Source organism: Carettochelys insculpta, chromosome 2 (assembly GCF_033958435.1).
Source record: "Carettochelys insculpta isolate YL-2023 chromosome 2, ASM3395843v1, whole genome shotgun sequence".
Lineage (NCBI taxonomy): Eukaryota > Metazoa > Chordata > Testudines > Carettochelyidae > Carettochelys > Carettochelys insculpta.
Genome location: NC_134138.1, coordinates 269849587 through 269871336, shown reverse-complemented (window position 1 = coordinate 269871336; position 21750 = coordinate 269849587). Strand labels below are relative to the sequence as shown.

The following is a 21750-nucleotide window of genomic DNA, read 5'->3' as shown; positions in this document are numbered from 1 at the left end:
TTTTCAGGAGATTAAAAAAATCTCTCTGATACCAGTGTTTAGTTCCTAACATGGACTGTGAATTTTGCTGACTTAGAATCCTATCATATTTTGCTTTTAAACTTTTATTATACTTTTATTTTACGGTTAATCAGAAGATTCTGAAGCACCCACATGAAAAAAAAGACATTTGAGACACAATTTCCTAGTCTCTTGATCTATTGAATGGCTCAAGAGAGGGGACTGAAGAGCCTTGAAACTGCTGCAGTGAATTCAGATTGAAAATAGTTTAACACATTCTCCTTCAGGTTTTGACAGAGTCAGTCACTACTCACAACCTGAAACTCACCAATTCCACAGAGGCTCCTCTGCATTTCAAGATCCTCCTATCTGAGCCCTTCACTGTGTCTAGCACAGACCCCAACAAGAGCCTGAAAACATCCAACAGAGACAGGGAGGAGCAAAGGAAACTACTTCTGCTTCATCCACAGCAAAACATGCTGGTAGGTTCAAAAAAGCCCTTCAGGCCAGAACAGACGGCTTTGGGTTTGTCTGCCCCTGTGCATTAATTCACACTACCAGGGAGTAAGTTGTCATGCATGCTCACTGGCCCACATGGACCCAACTGGCAATGCACTGAATGTTCCTTAGTGTCTGTTAATGCAGTGCTGTTTCAACAGGGTTATACCCCCTCTTGCGCACATCAGTGAACCATGTAGATAAGCTCATAATAATTGGTATACGATTGTGGTCTGTGAACTGTAAAGCTTTAGGGAGGGAGGAAAAACAGTTGTACAATGGTGTTGGTTATGCTTTTTTTTTATTTTTATTATTATTATCAGCAATGTCCTCTTGAAGTCACTTTGCCGGAAGCACTAAATCAGTATCAGAATCTCAAAATGACATGTATTTACAGTGTAAAAGAAAACACTTGGCTTTCCACTCTTCCTTTCAAGGTCTAACCTTCCCATCCACAACCCTTATATTAAGTGACAGGTGAAGGCATCCTGGTTGGTTTTAGGTGTGTGTGGAGAGCCCCTCTGCAGCTGCAAAAATGATCCACAGATATCTGTATCCACATCTGCGGATGCAGATACCTGCAACTTTGCAGAGTTCTAGATACAAAATTCATATCCACATCTGCATCCATAGCCACAAAAATGAGCTGCAGATATCCACATGCGTGGATGCAGATGCCTACAGATATAAAGCAGATGGATATCTGCAGACTGACAGGTCTTTATGTATGTGCTGTTGTCAGGAAAGTCATTGAGAAAAGAATGAAATAAGTGAAATGCATTTTTATACGTACACTTCAACACAGGCACACAGGGCTTGATTCTGACCACTTACCTATATATAAGAGTAATGACTAACTTCATGGAAAGCAGCAAAATTACTTTTGTAAAATTGGTGTTCGGGAGAAAAGCAGCTGGGGAATTCAGAGTCTTAAGCATGTGGATTTTTTCCTCCTATTTTAAAGCATTGCAGTTCACCCTTTCACCCTCCACCCTCTGTTTCAGTGCACTTACCTTTAGGAAATAGTTCTGCATTTTGAAAAAATGTCTTTTTTTTTTTTTAACCTTTGCCTTGTGGTATATGTTCCCATGGGATTTTGGGCAGTGTAGCATGATGATGCTGGGTCATGATGGGGGCTGACACAACCTGGGGGTGCAGTTGTTGGGTCATTTTCACTATGGATTTCCTGCAGTTGCTTCATACATTTTCATTTGAATTCCCCTCAGGTGAAAGTGTCTTTTCACACAAGTCTGGAGTTACTCACATATCAGAATCTGCCAGCTGACCAGCTGCTCACAGGAATCCAAGTGCTCCAGTTTGAGAATGGAGATAAGAAAGTGGAATTCAGTCAAAATCTGGTTATTGAATACAGTAACAAAACAACCCAGGTAAGAAGCACTAGAGAACAAAAGTAACTGCAAAAGCTTTTATATTCATGATGCACATTTCATAGAGAATAGTGTTCAGTTATTTGTTCATAACTTATCCACCGATGATATGCAGTTGCTTCTGGATAAAGTGTGCCAGCTGATCAATAATGGAACAGCAGTGCTACACAACAGTAATAGTTTTAACTGAGACTGCAGGAGACTCTCGGGATGATAGTTTTAATCTCAGTGTGCTGTACCAGTTCCGCCAGAGAGTTACACATTCTCTTTGATTGTACAGAAGAAAGGCCCAGATATTACATTTCAACCAAAAGATGGCACCCTCCAATGAGACTTTGTCCCTGGACGCCATGCAGGAGGCGTTTGTTCACCATGCAAAAGGCATTTAACTCAGAGTGCTAGCAAATGAGTTACACCAGCATCACCATCTCCTGCAGCAGTGTTTTTTGGAGGTCTCCTGAAGATGTTTAGCTGATGGGATGGGATATGAACAATCCACTCTTCCAGTTTAAAACTGATCTCTTTCATACCAAAGGCTATAAAATGTAGATTTTTAAACATTTTCAGAGCCTAGCAGAATATTTTCATTCAAGGTGTTTCTAGGGCTTGACTCATTGTGGTATCCAAGACACAAACAACATGATAATTGTAGATAACCTGTGTAAAAACAATGTGCCATAACGTGCCAGATACGGCTTTAACAAATGAAGAGAAACTAGAGTGAAATGTAATATCTGCATCTTCATACAGCACTCAAAAGTTAACCAGAATGTACAGTGAATACAGTAGGGTCTCAACATTCGCTAGGGTTCCATGTTGGGAACCCTCACGAATGTTCAATTGTGTGTGTGTGGCAGCCCCAGCTGCTGGTGCTCCTGCCCAGAGCCCCAGGGGAAGTGGCAGCTGCCGGTGCTCTGTGCCCCAGAGCCCCAGGAAAGCGGCTGCTCCGGCCACTTGTGAATAATTGAATAAATACTAAGACCCTACTGTATTACTTTGCTGAGGACATACAATGGCCATTCTGAAAACCTCCCTGAAAAGGCATCACGGCACACCTTACTTTCATAATAGGCCACAGGTGTCAATGAAATCTGAATTGTAGAGAGGAATCTATAGCTCTTCTCTTAGCTAAGTCAGCATCTAAGAAATTGAGGTCTGTGCTGCACTACAGACATTCAGAGTTATGAAAAATGCACATCACTAAGCAACATAGTTATAGGAGCCTAATTCTCCACATAGACAGTGCTACACTGGCAGTAAAACATCTCTTGCCAACACAGCTACCACCTCTCTAGGAGGTGCATTAACTCTACTGATGAGAGAGCTCTGCCTCGTCAACTCAAAGCCTCTCCACTAGAGCGCTATAGTAGCACAGCTGTGCCGATGCAGTCTTTAAGTGTAGCCCACTTAAATCATGTTAATTTCTTTTTGGAAAAAAATATGGGATTTCTTTAACTCCCTTCCTCTCTTGTATCCTTCCAGCTCGTGCCAGTAACTGCATACCTTACTGTCCCACTACTGGAGCTCTCTTGTGAGACAGTTGATTTTGAGACCTGCTTTGTTGACCAAACAAGGACAGAAGATGTTTTTCTGTTAAACAGAAGCAGATGTAGAAGTTACTGGACTGCTTTACTGGGTATTAAACCTGTGCAATAGATTCCCTTGGTTAGAAGAGCCTAATGTTTGTTTTAATCTTCTCTTTTTGTAAGCTGAATGTGCCCACTAATCAGTATATACAACACAATGACAATCATTCTGTAAGAACCAGGTCAGGGGCTGATCACACTGCTTTTACTCCAGTGTTTTTTCATTGACTCCAATAATTGCTTCAGATGTACACAAGAGAATAGAATGAGATCTACCATATTTATTAACCTGGCTTTTCTAACTTTACCTCTGGTCCTAAGAAGAGGAGAGTACCAGCAACTCCCACTGACTTTAGCAGAAGCTTGCTTCTAAAGAGGGTAATGTAAAAGGTCTATTGACTTCAGTGGGAGCAGGACCATTTTATTTTACCATTTACTGCTACCATCACCTCAGCATGCCCTGCAAATTGAAATTTAGACTTGTCAGAGGCATGTGAAAATCCCAGACAATTTTTTGCTGGCAAGTGAGGAGATGTATTGGTTGCTTACATGAATGCTGCATTATACACAAAACTGAGGAGTCTTCAGCTGATACTTTCATTCTTTGCTGCAGACCACCAGGAACGGCATAACAATGTGGAAGTATTTTCCATCTCCCCCACTCATGGCATTCTTGAGGCACATGAAGGCAGTTTACCCACCAAAGCAACTTTAAGGATCAGTTTTACTGCAAGGTACAGTATGAGAACAGAATTGTGTTGTCTTTGGAGCTGACTTATGAAGGTATTGCAAATTGGTATGCTGCAGGGAGTAACTGCCTCCACCAAACAGCAGCTGAGTTCTTTGTCTTACAGTAAAAGCCCTTTTCTCTGGCTCTTCACCAGCTGGCAAGCTCACTAAACAGGCATTTCTGATCTGCAGAGAAAGTCCCATTTATAATACAGTTGGTGCAGGGCTGGCTGGGGTGTTGGTCACCTGCCATGACACACTCAGGGAGGGGGCTTGGGGCATGGAAGGGGCTCAGAGTACCAAATGCGGGGAAGGGAGGGCAGTGGAAGTAAGGGTTCTCACTTCCAGTGGTTCCCACATCCAGCAGCCCCTGCAAGTGTTTTCCTTACTCTCTTGTTGCAGGCAGAGTCATGGCCAGGTGGCTTCCGCAAGTGTGCCCTTTCTGTTCACCTGAGAAGTGCTGACTCTGTGCCTTCCAGACCACTGGCCAAGAACTGTGGCCAATGGGAGCTCCTGGTGGGCCGCACCTCCACACAGAGGCTACCCCTCCATCTGAAGCTGCTTGTGGGGACTGCTGGAGGGAATAGCCCACCCCATTTAGCACCCCGGCTACGTCTACACGTGCCCCAAACTTTGAAATGGCCATGCAAATGGCCATTTCGAAGTTTACTAATGAAGCGCTGACATGCATATTCAGCGCTTCATTAGCATGCGGGCGGCAGCGGCGCTTCGAAATTGATGAGCCTTGCCGCCGCGCGGCGCGTCCAGACGGGGCTCCTTTTCGAAAGGGCCCCGCCTACTTCGAAGTCCCCTTATTCCCGTGAGCTCATGGGAATAAGGGGACTTTGAAGAAGGTGGCGTCCTTTCGAAAAGGAGCCCCGTCTGGCCGCGCCGCGCGGCGGCAAGGCTCGTCAATTTCGAAGCGCTGCTGCCGCCCGCATGCTAATGAAGCGCTGAATATGCATGTCAGCGCTTCATTAGTAAACTTCGAAATGGCTATTTGCATGGCCATTTCGAAGTTTGGGGCACGTGTAGACACAGCCCCCATGTCCCAGGCTCCTGCTGGACCTAAGTTTCCTCCCCAGAATCTGTGCCCATAGGCCCTCCTATGTCCCTCCTTCCCACCATAATACAACCCACCCCCGCTCCCACTGCCAAATGACACTTCTAATTTACCAGCACTCTCCCTACTCTCCCAGCATGATGGATAAAAGGGTTTTTACTGTACAGTGTTGTCTGTGAGGGTTAGAGAAGAGAAGCTTTGTTATCCAGCACTCATGGGGAATGGAGATTGCTGGTTAATTGAATATGCCAGATAAAGTTTGTTGCTCTGTCCCCACTCCCTATGGGCAGATCCAGCTCCCAGCAGCTTGTGGCAGACGGAGGGGGAGGAGGTGCCTGCTGATATCAGTTGGCAGTGCCAGTTGTCAGAAGCCCCACAGTGGTCAGCCGGACTAGCAGGTGTCAGGGGCACATGCCTGAAGACTAATAATAACAGAGAGAAAGCCGTGCTAGTCTATATACTATCAAAACGAAAAAGCAGTCCAGTAGCACTTTAAAGACTAACAGAATAATTTATTAGGTGATGAGCTTTCTGGAGTGTTCTGGAGACACCATCACTGGACCTAACCATGTGTACCCTGCTCTATCAAGTCAAGCCTAGGAATCACATCCCTTTTGTACCTAGCAGCTCTAATTCAGTGGTTTTCCGGGTGTGGTCTGTGGGGCCCACAGACCCTACTTAAGATTTCCAAAGCTATCTACACTTCCGTTTGAAAACTTTTAGGGATTTGTGACTGAAAAAAGTTTGAAAACAATTAACTAAGATGAAGCTAATGGAAAAGTTCTATTTTAAGTTACATTCTTAATGAAGAGCTCTTTAGAAGAAATCTCCAGGGAGTTTTTCCTGAAAAGTTTCCTAAAATGTTGGTTTTGATGCAAAATGGCATTAAAGTTGCATTAAAAACTAACCCAGAGCCAAAGAGGAAAAGTGAAATAACAGCTGTCCTGAAACAGATAAGAATAGCAGTTGCACTGCTGGTAGGCTCCCTACTGTGAAACTGACCCTCCAACCTGGCTTCCAGTAGGAGCAATCAGCCTCAAGGAGGCTGAGGGAGGACTCCATCTTCAAGCCCTGAATTCTGGCTGCGAGTGCTCCACGATGCCCCACTTCAGTCAGTGCAAGTGCTACAGGTGAGGATGCATACCCCTAACAGAAGGAAGGTAGTTGGACACCAGCACCCCATTTAATTATTGTGGCAGGGTAGAGGTTGACCTAACTTAAGTCAATCTAATTTTCTAGTGGAGACAAGCCCTGAGCTTCTGGTGTGCAGGAGGCTGCTGTCCATAGGCAAATGATGCTCTAGAGCAGTGGTTCCCCAACTTTTCTGCATCACGCCCCACCTTTTGATTTTTGAGACACCCTCACGCCCCGACTTCTTCTTTAAAAACATCCAACCCCCCCTTTAAAAAAAAATTCCATTTGTAATTTAAAATAAACAAAAAACTTGATATAAAATGTTGTTTAAAATTAAAAACAAGTACAAATAGTTTTTCTTGGCCCCTCGCAGACCAACAGAGCTGATCACGACAGTCACCTGCCTGCCTGAGACCTGAACTGCCAAAGCTACCTGCCTGAGCCCTGTGCCGCCGGGGTCAGCCACCTGTCAGCCACCTGCCTGCACACTGGCTGCCTGAGCCCAGCCTGTTGGGACCAGCCACCTGCCCACCAGCCACCCACCCCAACAGCGGGCCAGCTGCCCGAGCCGCCCACTCAAGCTCCACGCTGCCAGGGCCAGCTGCCCCAGACCTGCACTGCCAGGGTCAGCCACCAGCCTGAGCTGCCTGAACCCTGTCATGCCAGGGCCAGTTGCCCAAGCACTGCGAGTCCCACAAGCTGGCCGGCCACCCAAGCCCCATGAGCTTGCCCATCCGAGCCCCTCCCATCCCACAAAGCCAGGCACCACCAGCCTCCTGCTTTTACCCCATCCCCCTCACCTGAACCAGGCATCCCCAGCCTCTCATCTAACCCCATCCTCATCCTCGTTCACGGCCCCCAACCCATATTTATTCATCTTTGCAGAAGACAGCCAGCTCCACGTGGGTCTTTGCTGGCTGCCTGCTTTTTATAGCGACTGCACTGGGTCACCCATGTAAAATAGCAGGGGCTGAGAGCCAGAAGCAAAGGTTGCGGGGGATGATGGGTGGGGCTAGGTCGCCGCCTTGCATCCCCCCCAGGATTTCTTCACACCCCCCCCGGGAGGGCATGCCCCCCGGTTTGGGAAACCATGCTCTAGAGCATGGGTGTCCAAACCTTTGGCTTGCCTGCGCCGCATTGAGTGAAGAGGAATTGTCTTGGGCCTCATATAAAATATATAATATAGTTAATGTATATAAATCACATAATAATGTTAAATGTTTACGATCTTGTGGGAGCGCATTACTAGCTGTCCAGGGCCACATGCGGGCCGCGGGTTGGACACGCCTGCTCTAGAGCTAGGATTTGCACTTATCACAAGCTAACCAAAACTACACTTAGGCTGTGTTTACACTACAAACTTATTTAGAAGTTAACTTCAAAGTAAGATGCTACTTTGAAGTAGCACGCGAAGCATCAACACACACTTTTCCTTAAGAACATAAGAATGGCCATACTGGGTCAGACCAAAGGTCCATCCAGCCCAGTATCCTGTCTGCTGACAGTGGCCAGTGCCAGGTGCCCCAGAGGAGGTGAACTGAAGACAATGATCAAGCGATTTGTCTCCTGCCATCTGTCTCCAGCCTTTGACTAAAGGCTAGGGGCACCATACTTTACCCTGGGCTAATAGCCATTTATGGACCTAACCTCCAAAAATTTATCAAGCTCTTTTTTAAACTCTGTTAGGCTACGTCTACACGTGAAGCCAACATCGAAATAGGCTATTTCGATGAATAACGTCTACACGTCCTCCAGGGCTGGCAACGTCGATGTTCAACTTCGACGTTGCGTGGCACCACATCGAAATAGGCGCTGCGAGGGTACGTCTACACGCCAAAGTAGCACACATCGACATAAGGGTGCCAGGCACAGCTGCAGACAGGGTCACAGGGAGGACTCAACAGCAAGCCGCTCCCTTAAAGGGCCCCTCCCAGACACAGTTGCACTAAACAACACAAGATACACAGAGCCGACAACTGGTTGCAGACCCTGTGCCTGCAGCATGGATCCCCAGCTGCCGCAGCAGCAGCCAGAAGCCCTGGGCTAAGGGCTGCTGCCCACGGTGACCATAGAGCCCCGCAGGGGCTGGAGAGAGAGCATCTCTCAACCCCCCAGCTGATGGCCGCCATGGAGGACCCGGCAATTTCGACGTTGCGGGACGCGGATCGTCTACACGGTCCCTACTTCGACGTTGAACGTCGAAGTAGGGCGCTATTCCGATCCCCTCATGAGGTTAGCGACTTCGACGTCTTGCCGCCTAACGTCGAAGTTAACTTCGAAATAGCGCCCGACGCGTGTAGCCACGACGGGCGCTATTTCGAAGTTAGTGCCACTACTTCGAAGTAGCGTGCACGTGTAGACACAGCTTTAGAGTGCTGGCCTTCACAGCCTCCTCTGGCAAGGAGTTCCACAGGTTGACTGTGCGCTGTGTGAAGAAAAATTTTCTTTTATTAGTTTTGAACCTACTACCCATTAATTTCATTTGGTGTCATCTAGTTCTTATATTATAGGAACAAGTAAATAACTTTTCAATATTCACTTTCTCCACACCATTCATGATTTTATATACCTCTGTCATATCGCCCCTCAATCTCCTCTTTTCTAGACTGAAAAGTCCCAGTCTCTCTAGCCTCTCCCCATATGGGACCCTTTCCAAACCCTTAATCATTTTAGTTGCCCTTCTCTGAACTTTTTCCAGTGCCAGTATATCTTTTTTGAGGTGAAGAGACCACATCTGCACGCAGTACTCAAGATGTGGGCGTATCATAGTTTTATATAGGGGAAGTATGATATTCTTCGTCTTATTCTCTATCCCTTTCTTAATAATTCCTAACATCCTATTGGCTTTACTGACTGCCGCTGCACACTGTGTGGATGTTCTCAGAGAACTATCCACTATAATTCCAAGATCCCTTTCCTGATCTGTTGTATCTAAATTTGCCCCCATCACATTGTATGTATAATTGGGGTTATTTTTCCCAGTGTGCATTACCTTACACTTACCCACATTAAATTTCATTTGCCATTTTGCTGCCCAATCACTCAGTTTGCTGAGATCTTTTTGAAGTTCTTCACAATCTACTTTGGTTTTGACTATCCTGAACAGCTTGGTATCATCTGCAAACTTTGCCACCTCACTGCTTACCCCTTTCTCTAGATCATTGATGAACAAGGTGAACAGGATTGGTCCCAGGACTGACCCCTGGGGAACACCACTAGTTACCCACCTCCATTGTGAAAATTTACCATTTATTCCAACCCTTTGTTTCCTATCTTTTAACCAGTTTCCAATCCATGAAAGGATCTTTCCTCCTATCCCATGACCACCTAATTTACATAAGAGCCTTTGGTGAGGGACCTTGTCAAAGGCTTTCTGGAAATCTAAGTATATTATGTCCACTGGATCCCCCCGGCTGCATGTTTGTTAACCCCTTCAAAGAACTCTAATAGATTAGTAAGACACGACTTCCCTTTACAGAAACCATGCTGACTTTTGCCCAACAAATCATGTTCTTCTACGTGTCTGACAATTTTATTCTTTACTATTGTTTCTACTAATTTGCCCAGTACTGACGTTAGACTTACCGGTCTGTAATTGCCAGGGTCTCCTCTAGAGCCCTTTAAATATTGGCGTTATATTAGCTGTCTTCCAGTCATTGGGTACCGAAGCTGATTTAAAGGATAGGTTACAAACCACCATTAACAGCTCTGCAATTTCACATTTGAGTTCTTTCGGAACCCTTGGGTGAATGCCATCTGGTCCTGGAGACTTGTTACTGTTTAGCTTATCAATTAGTTCCAAAACCTCTTCTACTGACACTTCAATCTGGGACAGTTCCTCAGATTTGTCACCTACAAAGGACGGCTCAGATTTGAGAACCTCTGCAATATCCTCAGCTGTGAAGACCGAAGCAAAGAAATAGAAAGGTTACTCACCGTAGTAACGGTGGTTCTTCGAGATGTGTCCCTGTGGGTGCTCCACATTAGGTGTCGGGCTCACCCGGCGCCGCAGATCGGATCTTCCAAGCAGTTTCTGCCGGACCGCGCATGCGCCGGTGCGCACCGCTCCCTTGCGCGCTCCTGGCCACATGCGCGATCCGGTCCCCGCCAGTTCCTTGACCAACCGCCTCGGATGCTCCTGCAAAACACTACACAGAGATCCGGAGCGGGGAGGATGGGCGGGTAGTGAAGCACCCACGGGGACACATCTCGAAGAACCACCATTACTACGGTGAGTAACCTTTCTTTCTTCTTCGAGTGTCCCTGTGGGTGCTCCACATTAGGTGACTACCCAGCAGTAACCCAAGAAAGGAGGTGGGTAATCAGATTATGTGCAGCTTGTCCCTGAGAGGACCGCTGTCGAGAGATGGGTATCCTCTTGGAATACCCTGTGAAGGGCGTAATGTTTGGCGAAGGTGTCATAGGATGACCAGGTCGCCGCTCTGCAAATGTCTTTTAGCGCAACGCCCTTGAAAAAGGCTGTTGATGCCGCCACCGCCCTAGTGGAATGAGCCCTGGGCGTGGCCAGTAAAGGAGTCTTTTTGAGTTCGTAGCACATTTTTATGCAAGATACGATGTGCTTCGAGATTCTCTGCGAAGAGAGACATTCTCCTTTTGATTTGGGAGCAATAGAGACTAGGAGTCTATCCGTTTTCCGGAAGGACTTGGTCCTGTCTATATAGAAAGCTAGTGCCCTCCTCACGTCCAGGAGGTGTAGGCGCGCCTCTTTGTTAGAGTTATGAGGCTTTGGATAAAACGAGGGTAAAACTATAGGTTCGTTAATATGAAACTCAGAAGAAACTTTAGGAACAAAGGCTGGATAAAGCCGTATGGTTACCGCCTCCTTGGAAAAAACAGCGCAGGGTGGCGTTGCCATAACTGCCGCAAGCTCGCTCACCCTGTGAGCTGACGTGATTGCGAGAAGAAAGGTCGTCTTTATCATAAGGAGGTGGAGGGAAACCGTGGCCAAAGGCTCGAACGGTGGTCCCGTTTTCGCATTAAGCACCAGGTCCAAGTTCCACGAAGGTGGAAGCGGTTTCCGAGGGGGGTATAGGTTTACCAACCCTTTGAGGAACCTGGTAACCATGGGATGGGCGAACACCGTGTGCCCTTCCTCTTCATGTCTGAACGCCGAAATGGCGGCAAGGTGGACCTTTAACGAGGATAGTGAGAGTCCTCCTCTCTTGAGGTCCAGTAAATACTCTAATATCACAGGTATAGGCACCGAAAGGGGGGCTAGCTGTTTGGTAGAACACCATGCCGTGAAGCGAGTCCATTTCTGCTTGTAGTCTTCCTGGTGGAAGTCCTCCTGCTACTTTCTAGGACTTGCTGCACTTCCTCCATACATGTGCTACCTAGGGAGCTGAGCCATGGATTAACCGTGTTTGTAGTCGCAGGCCTTGGGGGTACAGATGCACTATGGACCCCTGGGCTTGCGTGAGCAGATCCGGCGCCACCGGAAGGGGCATCGGTGGCCGGTCCGACATGCGCAGGAGTAGGGGGAACCATTGCTGTCGATCCCACGTTGGGACTATCAGGATCATTCAGGCTCCTTCCCTCCTGGCTTTCTGCAACACTTTGTGGATGAGCACTGTGGGAGGGAAAGCGTAAAGCAGGGGGCCCCTCCAGGAGATCGCGAATGCGTCCCCCAGGGATCCCCGTCCCAGTCCTGCCCTGGAGCAGAATCGTGGGCACTTCTTGTTGTGTTGAGTAGCAAACAGGTCTATCTGGGGAAAAACCCCATGCGTGAAAAATCGGTCGCAGCAGATCGGGACAGATCTGCCACTCGTGCGTGAGTGAGAAACGCCTGCTCAGCTGGTCTGCCTTCACATTGTGAGCGCCTGGTAAGTACGAGGCTTTCAAGATTATATTGTTGGCGATGCAGCAGTTCCACAACCGGACTGCTTCCACACATAAGGCACGGGACCGAGCTCCTCCTTGCCGATTTATATAAAACATGGTGGAGGTAATGTCTGTACTGATCCCGACGACTTTGCCTTGTATATGGTCTCGAAAGTGTCTGCAGGCGTTGAACACTGCTCTGAGCTCCAGTATATTTATGTGCAGTGACTGCTCCGTGGAGGACCACAGTCCTTGCATCACCTCTTCGCCCATGTGTGCTCCCCACCCTATGAGGGAGGCATCTGTAGTAAGAAAAACCGATATGTGTGGTTGGTGGAAGGGTACCCCTGTTAGCAGGTTATTGGGGTTTACCCACCATTGCAGGGATTTGCGCACCTCTGTTGTGGGCGACGCCACACTGTGAACGGTGTTTGCTGCCGGTTTGTATACGCTCGCCAGCCAGTGCTGCATGCTGCGCATGTGTAACCTGGCGTTCTGTACTATGAACGTCGCTGCTGCCATGTGGCCCAGCAGCTGTAAGCACGTCAGAACCGGCACCGTAGGGCTGAAGGTGATGACTTGCACGAGGGAGCCGATGGCCCAAAAGCAAGTCTCTGGTAGATACACTCTCGCTGTAATAGAATTTATGCGTGCCCCTATGAACTCTATGTCCTGTGTGGGGTCTATCTTTGATTTTGTCAGATTGATAACCAGGCCGAGCGAAGGGAACGTGCCTGCTGTGATGCGTATCATGCGTAGCACCTCCTCCTTCGAGGCCCCTTTGAGTAGGCAGTCGTCCAGATACTGGAATATAAATACCCCGTCTGTGCAGGTAGGCTGACACCACTGCCAAGGTCTTGGTGAAGACTCTGGGGGCCGAGGAGAGGCCAAACGGTAGGACCTTGTATTGAAAATGTTCTTTGCCTACCATGAAACCGGAGGAATCGTCGGTGAGCCGGATGGATAGTTATGTGAAAATACGCGTCTTGTAAGTCGAGGGCTGCGAACCAATCTCCATCGTCTAGTGCCGTAAGGATGGAGGCGATTGTGATCATCCGAAAGCGTTGCGTGCGCAGGTACCGGTTGAGGCCTCGAAGATCTAAGATGGGCCTCCAGCCTCCTGTCTTTTTCTCCGTAAGGAAGTACCTCGAGTAGAACTCTCTCCCTTGCAGTTGCTCCGGCACTCTTTCCACTGCCCCTATGAGCATGAGATGGTCTACCTCCTGCTTGAGCCTCGCTACGTGGGAGGCCTCCTGGAGGTGGGGCCTGGGTGGAGGTCGTGGCGGTGGGAGCGACTGGAAGGGGATGGCGTACCCCGTGGCTATGATCTCCAGCACCCATTTGTCTGTGGTGATCCTTTGCCACTGGTTATAGAATGGTCGGAGGCGATGGTGGAGTAACCGCTTCGGATGACCTTGTGCGATGGTAGTGATGGCGCTGCCCTGGATCTGTGTGTCAAACTTGTGGCCTTTGGCCCTGCCCCGAGGACGCACGGCTCTGTTGGGAACGTCGCCTGGGAGTTCTGTACTGCTGGTGCTGTTGATGTCGCCCTTGCTTATAACCCCTGTGGTACTGGGGACACTGTTGCTGGTACTGGTACCATCTTTGCTGAGGGTAGTACTTTTTCTTTCTGTATGAAGGGGTGTAAATCCCCAGGGTCCTAAGTGTGGCTCTTGAATCTTTACTGGAATGAAGGACCGAGTCAGTTGATTCAGCAAACAGCTTCTGCGAGTCGAAGGGAAGATCGACTATCTTTGTCTGCAGGTCCCTCGGTATACCCGAAGTCTGGAGCCAGGACTCCCTTCGCATCATCACTGCCGTAGCTGTAGAGCGTGCTGCTGTGTCCGCAACCTCCAGGGCGATCTGAACTCCCGTCCTCGAGGCCGCGTAGCCTTCTTGCACGATGGCCTTGAGCACCGGTTTCTTGCCCTCTGGAAGCGAGTCCATGAGGGAGGTTAACCTAGTGTGGTTGTCGAAATTATGGTTCGCTAGATGCGCTGTGTAATTTGCCATTCGCAACAGCAGAGTGCAGGAGGAGTAGACCTTTCTGCCGAACAGCTCTAGCTTCTTGGCATCTTTGTCTGTTCCCCCTGTCTTGAATTGAGATGTCTTTGATCTTTGTTGCAACGACTCCACCACCAAGGAATTTGGTTGTGGGTGGCTGAACAGGAACTCCATGCCCTTCGCCAGCACGAAGTATTTTTTTTTTTAATCCGCTCTCTTGTGGACAGGTGGAATAGTCGCAGGGGTCTGCCATATCATAGTGTCGGACTCCAAGATTGCGTCATCAAGCGGTATTGCTATTTTGGAGGAGGCTGGAGGTCTCAGATTTTTGAGGAGCTTATGGTGTTTCTCTTGCACCTCTGCTGTCTGGATGCCTTGCGTGAAGGCCACCCTCTTAAAACAGCTCTTGGAACTGTTTGAGATCGTCCGGAGGATGGACGTCCCCCGGGGCCATAGCCTCGTCTGGGGAGAAGAGCGAGGAACCACTAGGGTACGCCTCTCTGGACCCTTCCGGTTCCTGTTGGTGATGGTACATCCGCTCACTGGAAGCTTGCAAGGGAAAAATCTCGGGGTTCCATAACCAGTTCCCCCTGAGATACTTGAGTCTCTGTCCCCGTTCGCGATTGCCCTTGGGGATACGGGACCGTCTGTGGGGATCTTTCCCTGGTAGACTGCCGGTGGTGTCTATGCCCCGCATGATAGGGGCGACCATGGCAGCATGGGCACTGCTCTTGGGAAGGTGACCTAGACCACTCCCTTGGTGCATACCCTCTGCGTCCGGGGGAGCGAGATCGTCGAGAGACCTGGGACACTGGAGAGAGCGATTTGTGATAGTACTCCAGCGGCTCAAACCCCAGGAAGGGTGAAGGTGGTCCCAGCCAGGGCAAGGCTGGTTGTAAAAATGGAGACGGGGGCTCCAGGTAGGCTAGGGGGGACCCCTGCCTCCTAGTTGGAGTCTGCAGCATGAGCGGAGGTCTGGGAGAAAGCAACTCTGCAGCCCTGTCTGGAGAGGGGCTGCGGTGCCTTGTGTTGTGTGCAGCCTTCCCCCTCCTTTGAGGGGGTAGCTCTGCCCCCTGACATGTAGGGGATCTCGGCCCCGTCCGCACCGTGCTCGGCACGCTTATGGGCGGTGCCGCACGGGCGGTGTCCTCCGGTGCCTGCAGGCTGCGTGCCTGCGCGCTCTGCACTGCCGGTTCCCCGGGGTCGGTGCCGCTGCTTGCAGTGCCGCTGGTACCGGTGCTTGTTTAGCCGCCGCCCTGCCTGCGGTGCAGGGCGGCTGTTTGATTATCGGAGGCTGAGCCGCCTCCATGTGGCTCTCCATGCCGCCGCCGATCAGCTGTTGCTGCGGCTGGGGGCTGTGCGCTCCTCCCGTCCTGCTCGCTGTTGCTGCCGGCAGGGATCGGGCTGGGGAGACTTTCCTCCATTTCTGCGCTGATGGGGTGAGGGAGGCGGCTTTCCTTTTATGGGCCCTGGAGGGTCCCTCCTGCTGCGGCTGCTCTGGCACATCTGGCTGGAGGGCCTTGTCGAAGAGCAGCATTTCAAGCCGCATCTCCCTGTCCTTCCTCACTCTGGCTGTTAATTTTGCACAGAAGGAGCATTTCTGCGTGACATGGGACTTCCCCAGGCACCTTATGCAGTGACTGTGCCCATCAGATGCTGGCATTGCCTCTCGGCAAGACTCACATTCCTTGAATCCTGAATAGGACACTGTTGGTGAGTCTTTCAGTTGTTAATGGGGTACTTAGCACCTTCTCTGTGCTGTTTTCCCCCTCTCCGATAGCCTGCCGCGGCAGGAGGGCTAATGGCCCTAGGCTCCTGGCCTCCAGTACTCCGCTTGTTACTAGGACTGGACTGAATGCCGTCCCGCTTGTTGTTTCTTTTTTTTTTTTTGAAAATAACAACTGGCTAACTTAACAGTAGCCTAAGAACTTAAAAACTTTAAAGAAAAACAGTTTAAACCATTGAATACGCTAACTTGGCCGTAGCCTAGTCGGATTCCATCTGCAGCCGACGGCGGTTAAGAGGAACTGGCGGGGACCAGATCGCGCACGTGGCCAGGAGCGCGCAAGGGAGCGGCGCGCACCAGCGCATGCGCAGTCCAGCAGAAACTGCTTGGAAGATCCGATCTGCGGCGCCGGGCGAGCCCGACACCTAATGTGGAGCACCCATGGGGACACTCGAAGAAGAACATTTAGTTTTCTGCAATGGCATTATCTTCCTTGATTGCTCCTTTTATATCTCTATCGTCCAGGGGTCCCACTGCTTTTTTAGCGGGCTTCCTGCTTCTAATGCTTTTTGACTTTATGGCTAACTGTTCCTCAAAATCTTTTTTGGCTTTTCTTATTACATTTTTACACTTAATTTGGCAGTGTTTATGTTCCTTTCTATTTTCCTCACTATGATTTGACTTCCACTTTTTAAAGGATGCCTTTTTATCTCTCACTGCCTCTTTTACATGGTTGTTAAGCTATGGTGGCTCTTTTTTGGGTCTCTTACTGTGTTTTTTAATTTGGGGTATACATTTAAATTGGGCCTCTAATATGGTGTCCTTGAAAAGTTTCCATGCAGCCTGCAGGGATTTTATTTTAGTGACTCTACCTTTTCATTTCTGTTTAACTAACCTCCTCATTTTTGTGTAATTCCCCTTTTTGAAATTAAATGCCAGAGTGTTGGACTGCTGCGGTGTTTTTCCCAACACAGGAATATTAAACGTTATTATATTATGGTCACTATTTCCTTACTTCCAAGTGAGGGAGGCTAACTTCCAAGTCACTACTCCATTCCTGGGCATGGAGTAGTGGCTTACTTCAAAGTTTAAATAATAGGAATAAGGGGATTTCAATGTTGACGGGGTCCTTTCGAAAAGGACCCTTAGGTAGATGAGCTGCGGATGAGCAAACCACGGCACTTTGGAAGTGCCGTAGTGGGTGGCATGCTAATGAGGCACTGAATATGCATTTCAGTGCCTCATTAGTATTCAATTTGGCCATTAGAATGGCCATTTCAAAGTTTTTAGGCAGTATAGACATAGCCTAGATGTTTTACTTCAAAGTAGGGGGAAGCCTACTTCGAAGTAAGGGAGGGGTGCTTTTGTGTGTAGACTCTCTACTTCGATGTTGCTTACTATGTAGTTATTTTGTAGTGTAGACGCAGCGTTACTGTAGTAAGTGTTAAGAGGGGTAGCTGAATTAGTCTGTATCTTCAAAAATAATGAGAAGTCCTATGGCATCTTATAGACTAATGGATATTTGGTGGGCAAAGACCCACTTCATCAGATGCATGAATGGGGGGGTTCCAGCCAAGGGTTTAAATATTTGCCTAAATCTAGTATTAAGTTAGAATGTAGCACTTTAAGACCTAACAAAATGATTTATTCAGTGATGAGCTTTCGTGGGACAGACCCACTTCATCAGATCAATCTCACTTCCAACACAAACGGACATTTATAAGTAGAGAGGACCAAAAAAATTGCTATAAAAACTGACAAATCAGGTACATAGGACTAAAGCAGGGGAATGAGGGAAGGGGGGGATGTTAAGTGTTCTGCCTGAGATAATTATGAGCATTCAGTTGACTGTCTCCTGCCCTATTAGAATCGATGGAAAAATTCTCATTAACTGCTTGCATTTTCCATAGGACAGTGTCTGTCACCTGGAGAAAGCTCTGAGTCATTCCCTGCCATCACAATAATACATGTGGTCATTTAGATATTTATAAAAATATAACTACAGAAGAAAAAGAACATTGAAACTTTCCTTTCAGACTCGACATTAACTCATTCAGCATCATATTCAGCAAGAAAATGTTAAAAAGCATATTGGTACCTAGTTACTGCATGTGATGGTACATGAAACTAGGCCTGGTCACATTAGTCAAAACTCACCATTCCCATAGGGAAAGCGTTGTGGTACTGCAGAAGTAAACTTTACCACATATTCCAGGTGACTGGCAAGCATAGATGTCAGAAGACATCATCATTCTTCCCATCCCATCCCACTTAAAGAACCAGGCTACATTCTTGCATGCAGTAGAGTGGCAAACTAACTGAATTGTCTTCTCCCTTTGTATTTTAGGAGTAATGTGGAATATGAAACTACAGTGACTGTTTTTGGAATGCTGGGAGAAAAACCCTGCAAACTACAGATCAGGGGCAGAGGATCGTATGATGAGAAATATGAAGATCTCCGCTTAATATAAAACAGTATAAATTAGGTGTCAATGTTATATTCTTGGCTACTGAAATCACTGGAAGTGACATCTGTATATTGAATGACACAACTTAAACTACATTGTCTATATTTTCATGTACTTGAGAATTAAATAAAAATTGTAGTTTTAAAATAAATTCCCAGTTATATATAACAGAATTTTACTGAACTAGGGTAATTGTCTACTGGACAAATACCATTCAACAGATGTTGACTCAACAAAGTAGTGTGTGTTGAGTTTGTTATTTTTTATTGGCATGCACCTATAGATACCTGCAAGGGATCTGTTTCTACAAAGTACGGCAATTTTAAACATTGTGACAGAGGCTCTAGTAACAGTTTAGTTTGCTCCTTAGGTTAAAAGTGAGTCACAGTTAATTCCACATTGTAATAGTTAAGTGCAGCAAGAGAGTAAGAAACAGTAAACAAGACCAACATTCTGACTGGCTCTATTTCTTTGTATTACAAAGCTTAATGGCAACTGGGTGTCTATATTCCATAAGAACTATTAAAAAACCACCAAGCAACATGTTTAAGTATCCTCTGGGATTCGCTCATGGCCCCCTAACTATGTAACTATAGAAGGTGGATGCCATTCCACTTAATTTTCTTACCCTCTCTTGGTTCCCACCTACTCATACTTCCCAGTTGACAGTAATATCAGAAAAGACTGATCACCTAATGTGGCCTCTAGCCTTATCACAGGCCACAGAATCTCATCGACCCACTCCTGTGATAGATGCATAACCTGTGGCTGAGCTACTGCCTTCCAGTGATGGAGAATCCACCCTTTACTTTAGCTTAAATTAGGGCTGTTGAATAATCACAGTTAACTCACAAGATCAACTTTTGAGTTAGTCACTTTAAAAATTGTGATTAATTGCATTGCTTAAACATTAGAATACCAATTTAAATTTATTAAATATTTGAATGTTTTTCTATCTTTCCAAAGGCATTCATTTCTACTGCAGTACAGAACAGAAAGTGTACAGTGCGCACTTAATAATTTTGTTTATTTGACTGATTACCTTGAATATTTGCACTGTAAAACTGATAGTGTCTTTCAGTTCACTTTATAAAAATATTGTAGTACAAACTCAATTGTGAAGTTAATCTGTCTGCAAAAACAGTGAGAAATCCTGTGGAACCTTATAGACTGACAGATATTTTGGAGCATAAGCTTTTGTGGGCAAAGACCTGCTTTGTCAGATGCATTCGACTGTGAAATTGTAACTTCACTTTCAGGCAACATTAAACAAGTAGGCAGCATTATCACCTGCAAATTGTAACCAAACTTATTTGTCTGAGTGACTGGTTGAACAGGAAGTAGGAATGAGTGGACTTGTATACTCTAAAGCTTTACTTTGTTTTACTTGTAATGCTGTTTTTTTAACATAATTCTACATTTATTTCATGAGAGAGACTGCACTACAGTACTTGTACTAGGTGAATTGAAAAGTATGGTTTTGTTTGGTTAAACAGTGCAAGTATTTGTAATACAAAATAAAGTGAGCAGTGAGCACTGTCATATGTGCTCTAATTGAAATCAATGCATTTGAAAATGTAGAAACATCTAACATTTAAATAAATGGTATTCCACTAACTTCTACTACTGCCACTTTTATTCCCTGTATCTGGGAGCAAAGGCCGCCTTTTGCAGGCATCCCCTGTCCTAAGTGATATTTTCCAATTCTGACCAGGTCTAGCCTATCTTTTTAGTGTCTGCCTTCAGGTCTCTAGGCCAGGTGTTTCTTGGGCCTCTTATTTTCCTTCTTCCTTGTGGGTTCCAACTTAAGGCTTGCCTTGCAATGCTAGTGGTTGTTTTTCTGAGGGTATGTCCAATCTATTGCCATCTTCTCTTCCTGGTACCTTCTTCTGTAGAAAATTGGTGAGCCAGTTGCCACAGGCCTGGGTTGTTGGTTTATGGCCAATGGATCTAGAGGATTTTATGGAGGTGGTTATTGATAAAAGTCTGGACCCACATGATTAATTGTAATTTTTTAAATTACATGATTAATCTAAATTATTTTTTGTAATGTCTTGGCGACCGTAATTTAAATCAGAAAGTGACCCATACCCCATGCAGAAGGCGAACACCCCTCTCTTACCCCTCTCTGGAATTTCTGCACATCTGAATTGGAAGAAGATTCCTTTCTCGCCCAACATATGGTGAGTAGTTGAATCATGGGTGTATCAACAAGACCACCAGCCAGACACCTGAAAAAACATTCCCTCTACACTAACTCAGGTAATTCAAAACAGTCAGTTTTCAGGAACGAAACTGGAGGCGTCACAATCCATCTGATTTCAGTGTCATACTTTGCAGTGTCACCTAGACCAGTGGTTTGCAATTGGTGTGCCATGACACACTGGTGTGCTGCAAACTGTCCAAGTGTGCCTTTGAATTTCATTAATTTCCCCCTCTGCAGCTCTTTGAAGAGCTGCGGGAGGGGAGGAAGATGACCCATTGATGACCTCACACCAGCTGGAGTTCAAGGAGCAAGGCTGCCTGAGTCCCAGCTGGTGCAGGGTTGGTCAATTTCCCCCAGAGGTGGTTCTTTGCAGAGCCACTGCATGAGGAAATGCAAATCCCTAGGTGCCTGTTTGTGCCAGGAGGCAGCTGAAGTGCTGTTTCCCAGGCTGAAAGGGTTGGTGGGGAGCCCATCCCCTCTCCCCTGTTGTGGCAAGAAGTAAGGTAGGGAGAGTAAGAGCCTGTTGGAGCTGGGTCGTGGTTTAAATGCTGTGTCCTGCTCCAATGGGCTGGTGGAAAGGTGAGCCTGCTCTCTGGAGCCACTTCCTCCTCTTCCCCACAAGTAATCAAATAACCACTGAAATTTCAAGTTACACAACATCCCTAGCATGGCCTTGAACAGATTTTGAAAGTGGTCTATGCTCACTATTGAAGGCTGTATTCTGTGGTGTATTTGAAACATTAATACATTTGATCCTTGTTTAGCTTGTTGTATGCACTACTATGTTGCAAAGCTCTTGAGCAAAACCTTAACCATAGTAAATGTAAATAAAAGCAATGTCTATGAGCAGTCAACTGAACTGAAAAAAGTAGGTGTGCCATAGAACTGTTTGCCTCAATTAAGGTTATTGAAAAGGGTGGGAGCCACTGCCTTAGACTTCTGCCCTGGAAGTCTAGCTTGCTGCTCACATACCATTTGAAGAATGGGCACACAGATAAACCTAGAGGGGAACATTTTAATCTCCATGGACATTCAATACTAGATTTAAAAGCAGTCAGTCATTCTTCTACAAAAGAATTTTACTACAAACAAAACGAGAGAAAATCT

General features: G+C 46.9%; 1 protein-coding gene across 1 annotated transcript in view; it reads left to right on the top strand.

Annotated features, from left to right (window-relative positions):
• Positions 1 to 20054, top strand: part of DLEC1 (DLEC1 cilia and flagella associated protein) — a 109608-nt gene extending 89554 nt beyond the window's left edge. Inside the window, exons 34-38 of the mRNA XM_074985163.1 lie at positions 288 to 482; positions 1725 to 1886; positions 3369 to 3522; positions 4086 to 4206; positions 18317 to 20054. Of these exons, the coding sequence (XP_074841264.1) occupies positions 288 to 482; positions 1725 to 1886; positions 3369 to 3522; positions 4086 to 4206; positions 18317 to 18440 (756 nt within the window). The 3' untranslated portion in view covers positions 18441 to 20054. The remainder of the gene's footprint in view (positions 1 to 287; positions 483 to 1724; positions 1887 to 3368; positions 3523 to 4085; positions 4207 to 18316) is intronic.
• The last annotated feature ends 1696 nt before the right edge of the window (positions 20055 to 21750 follow it).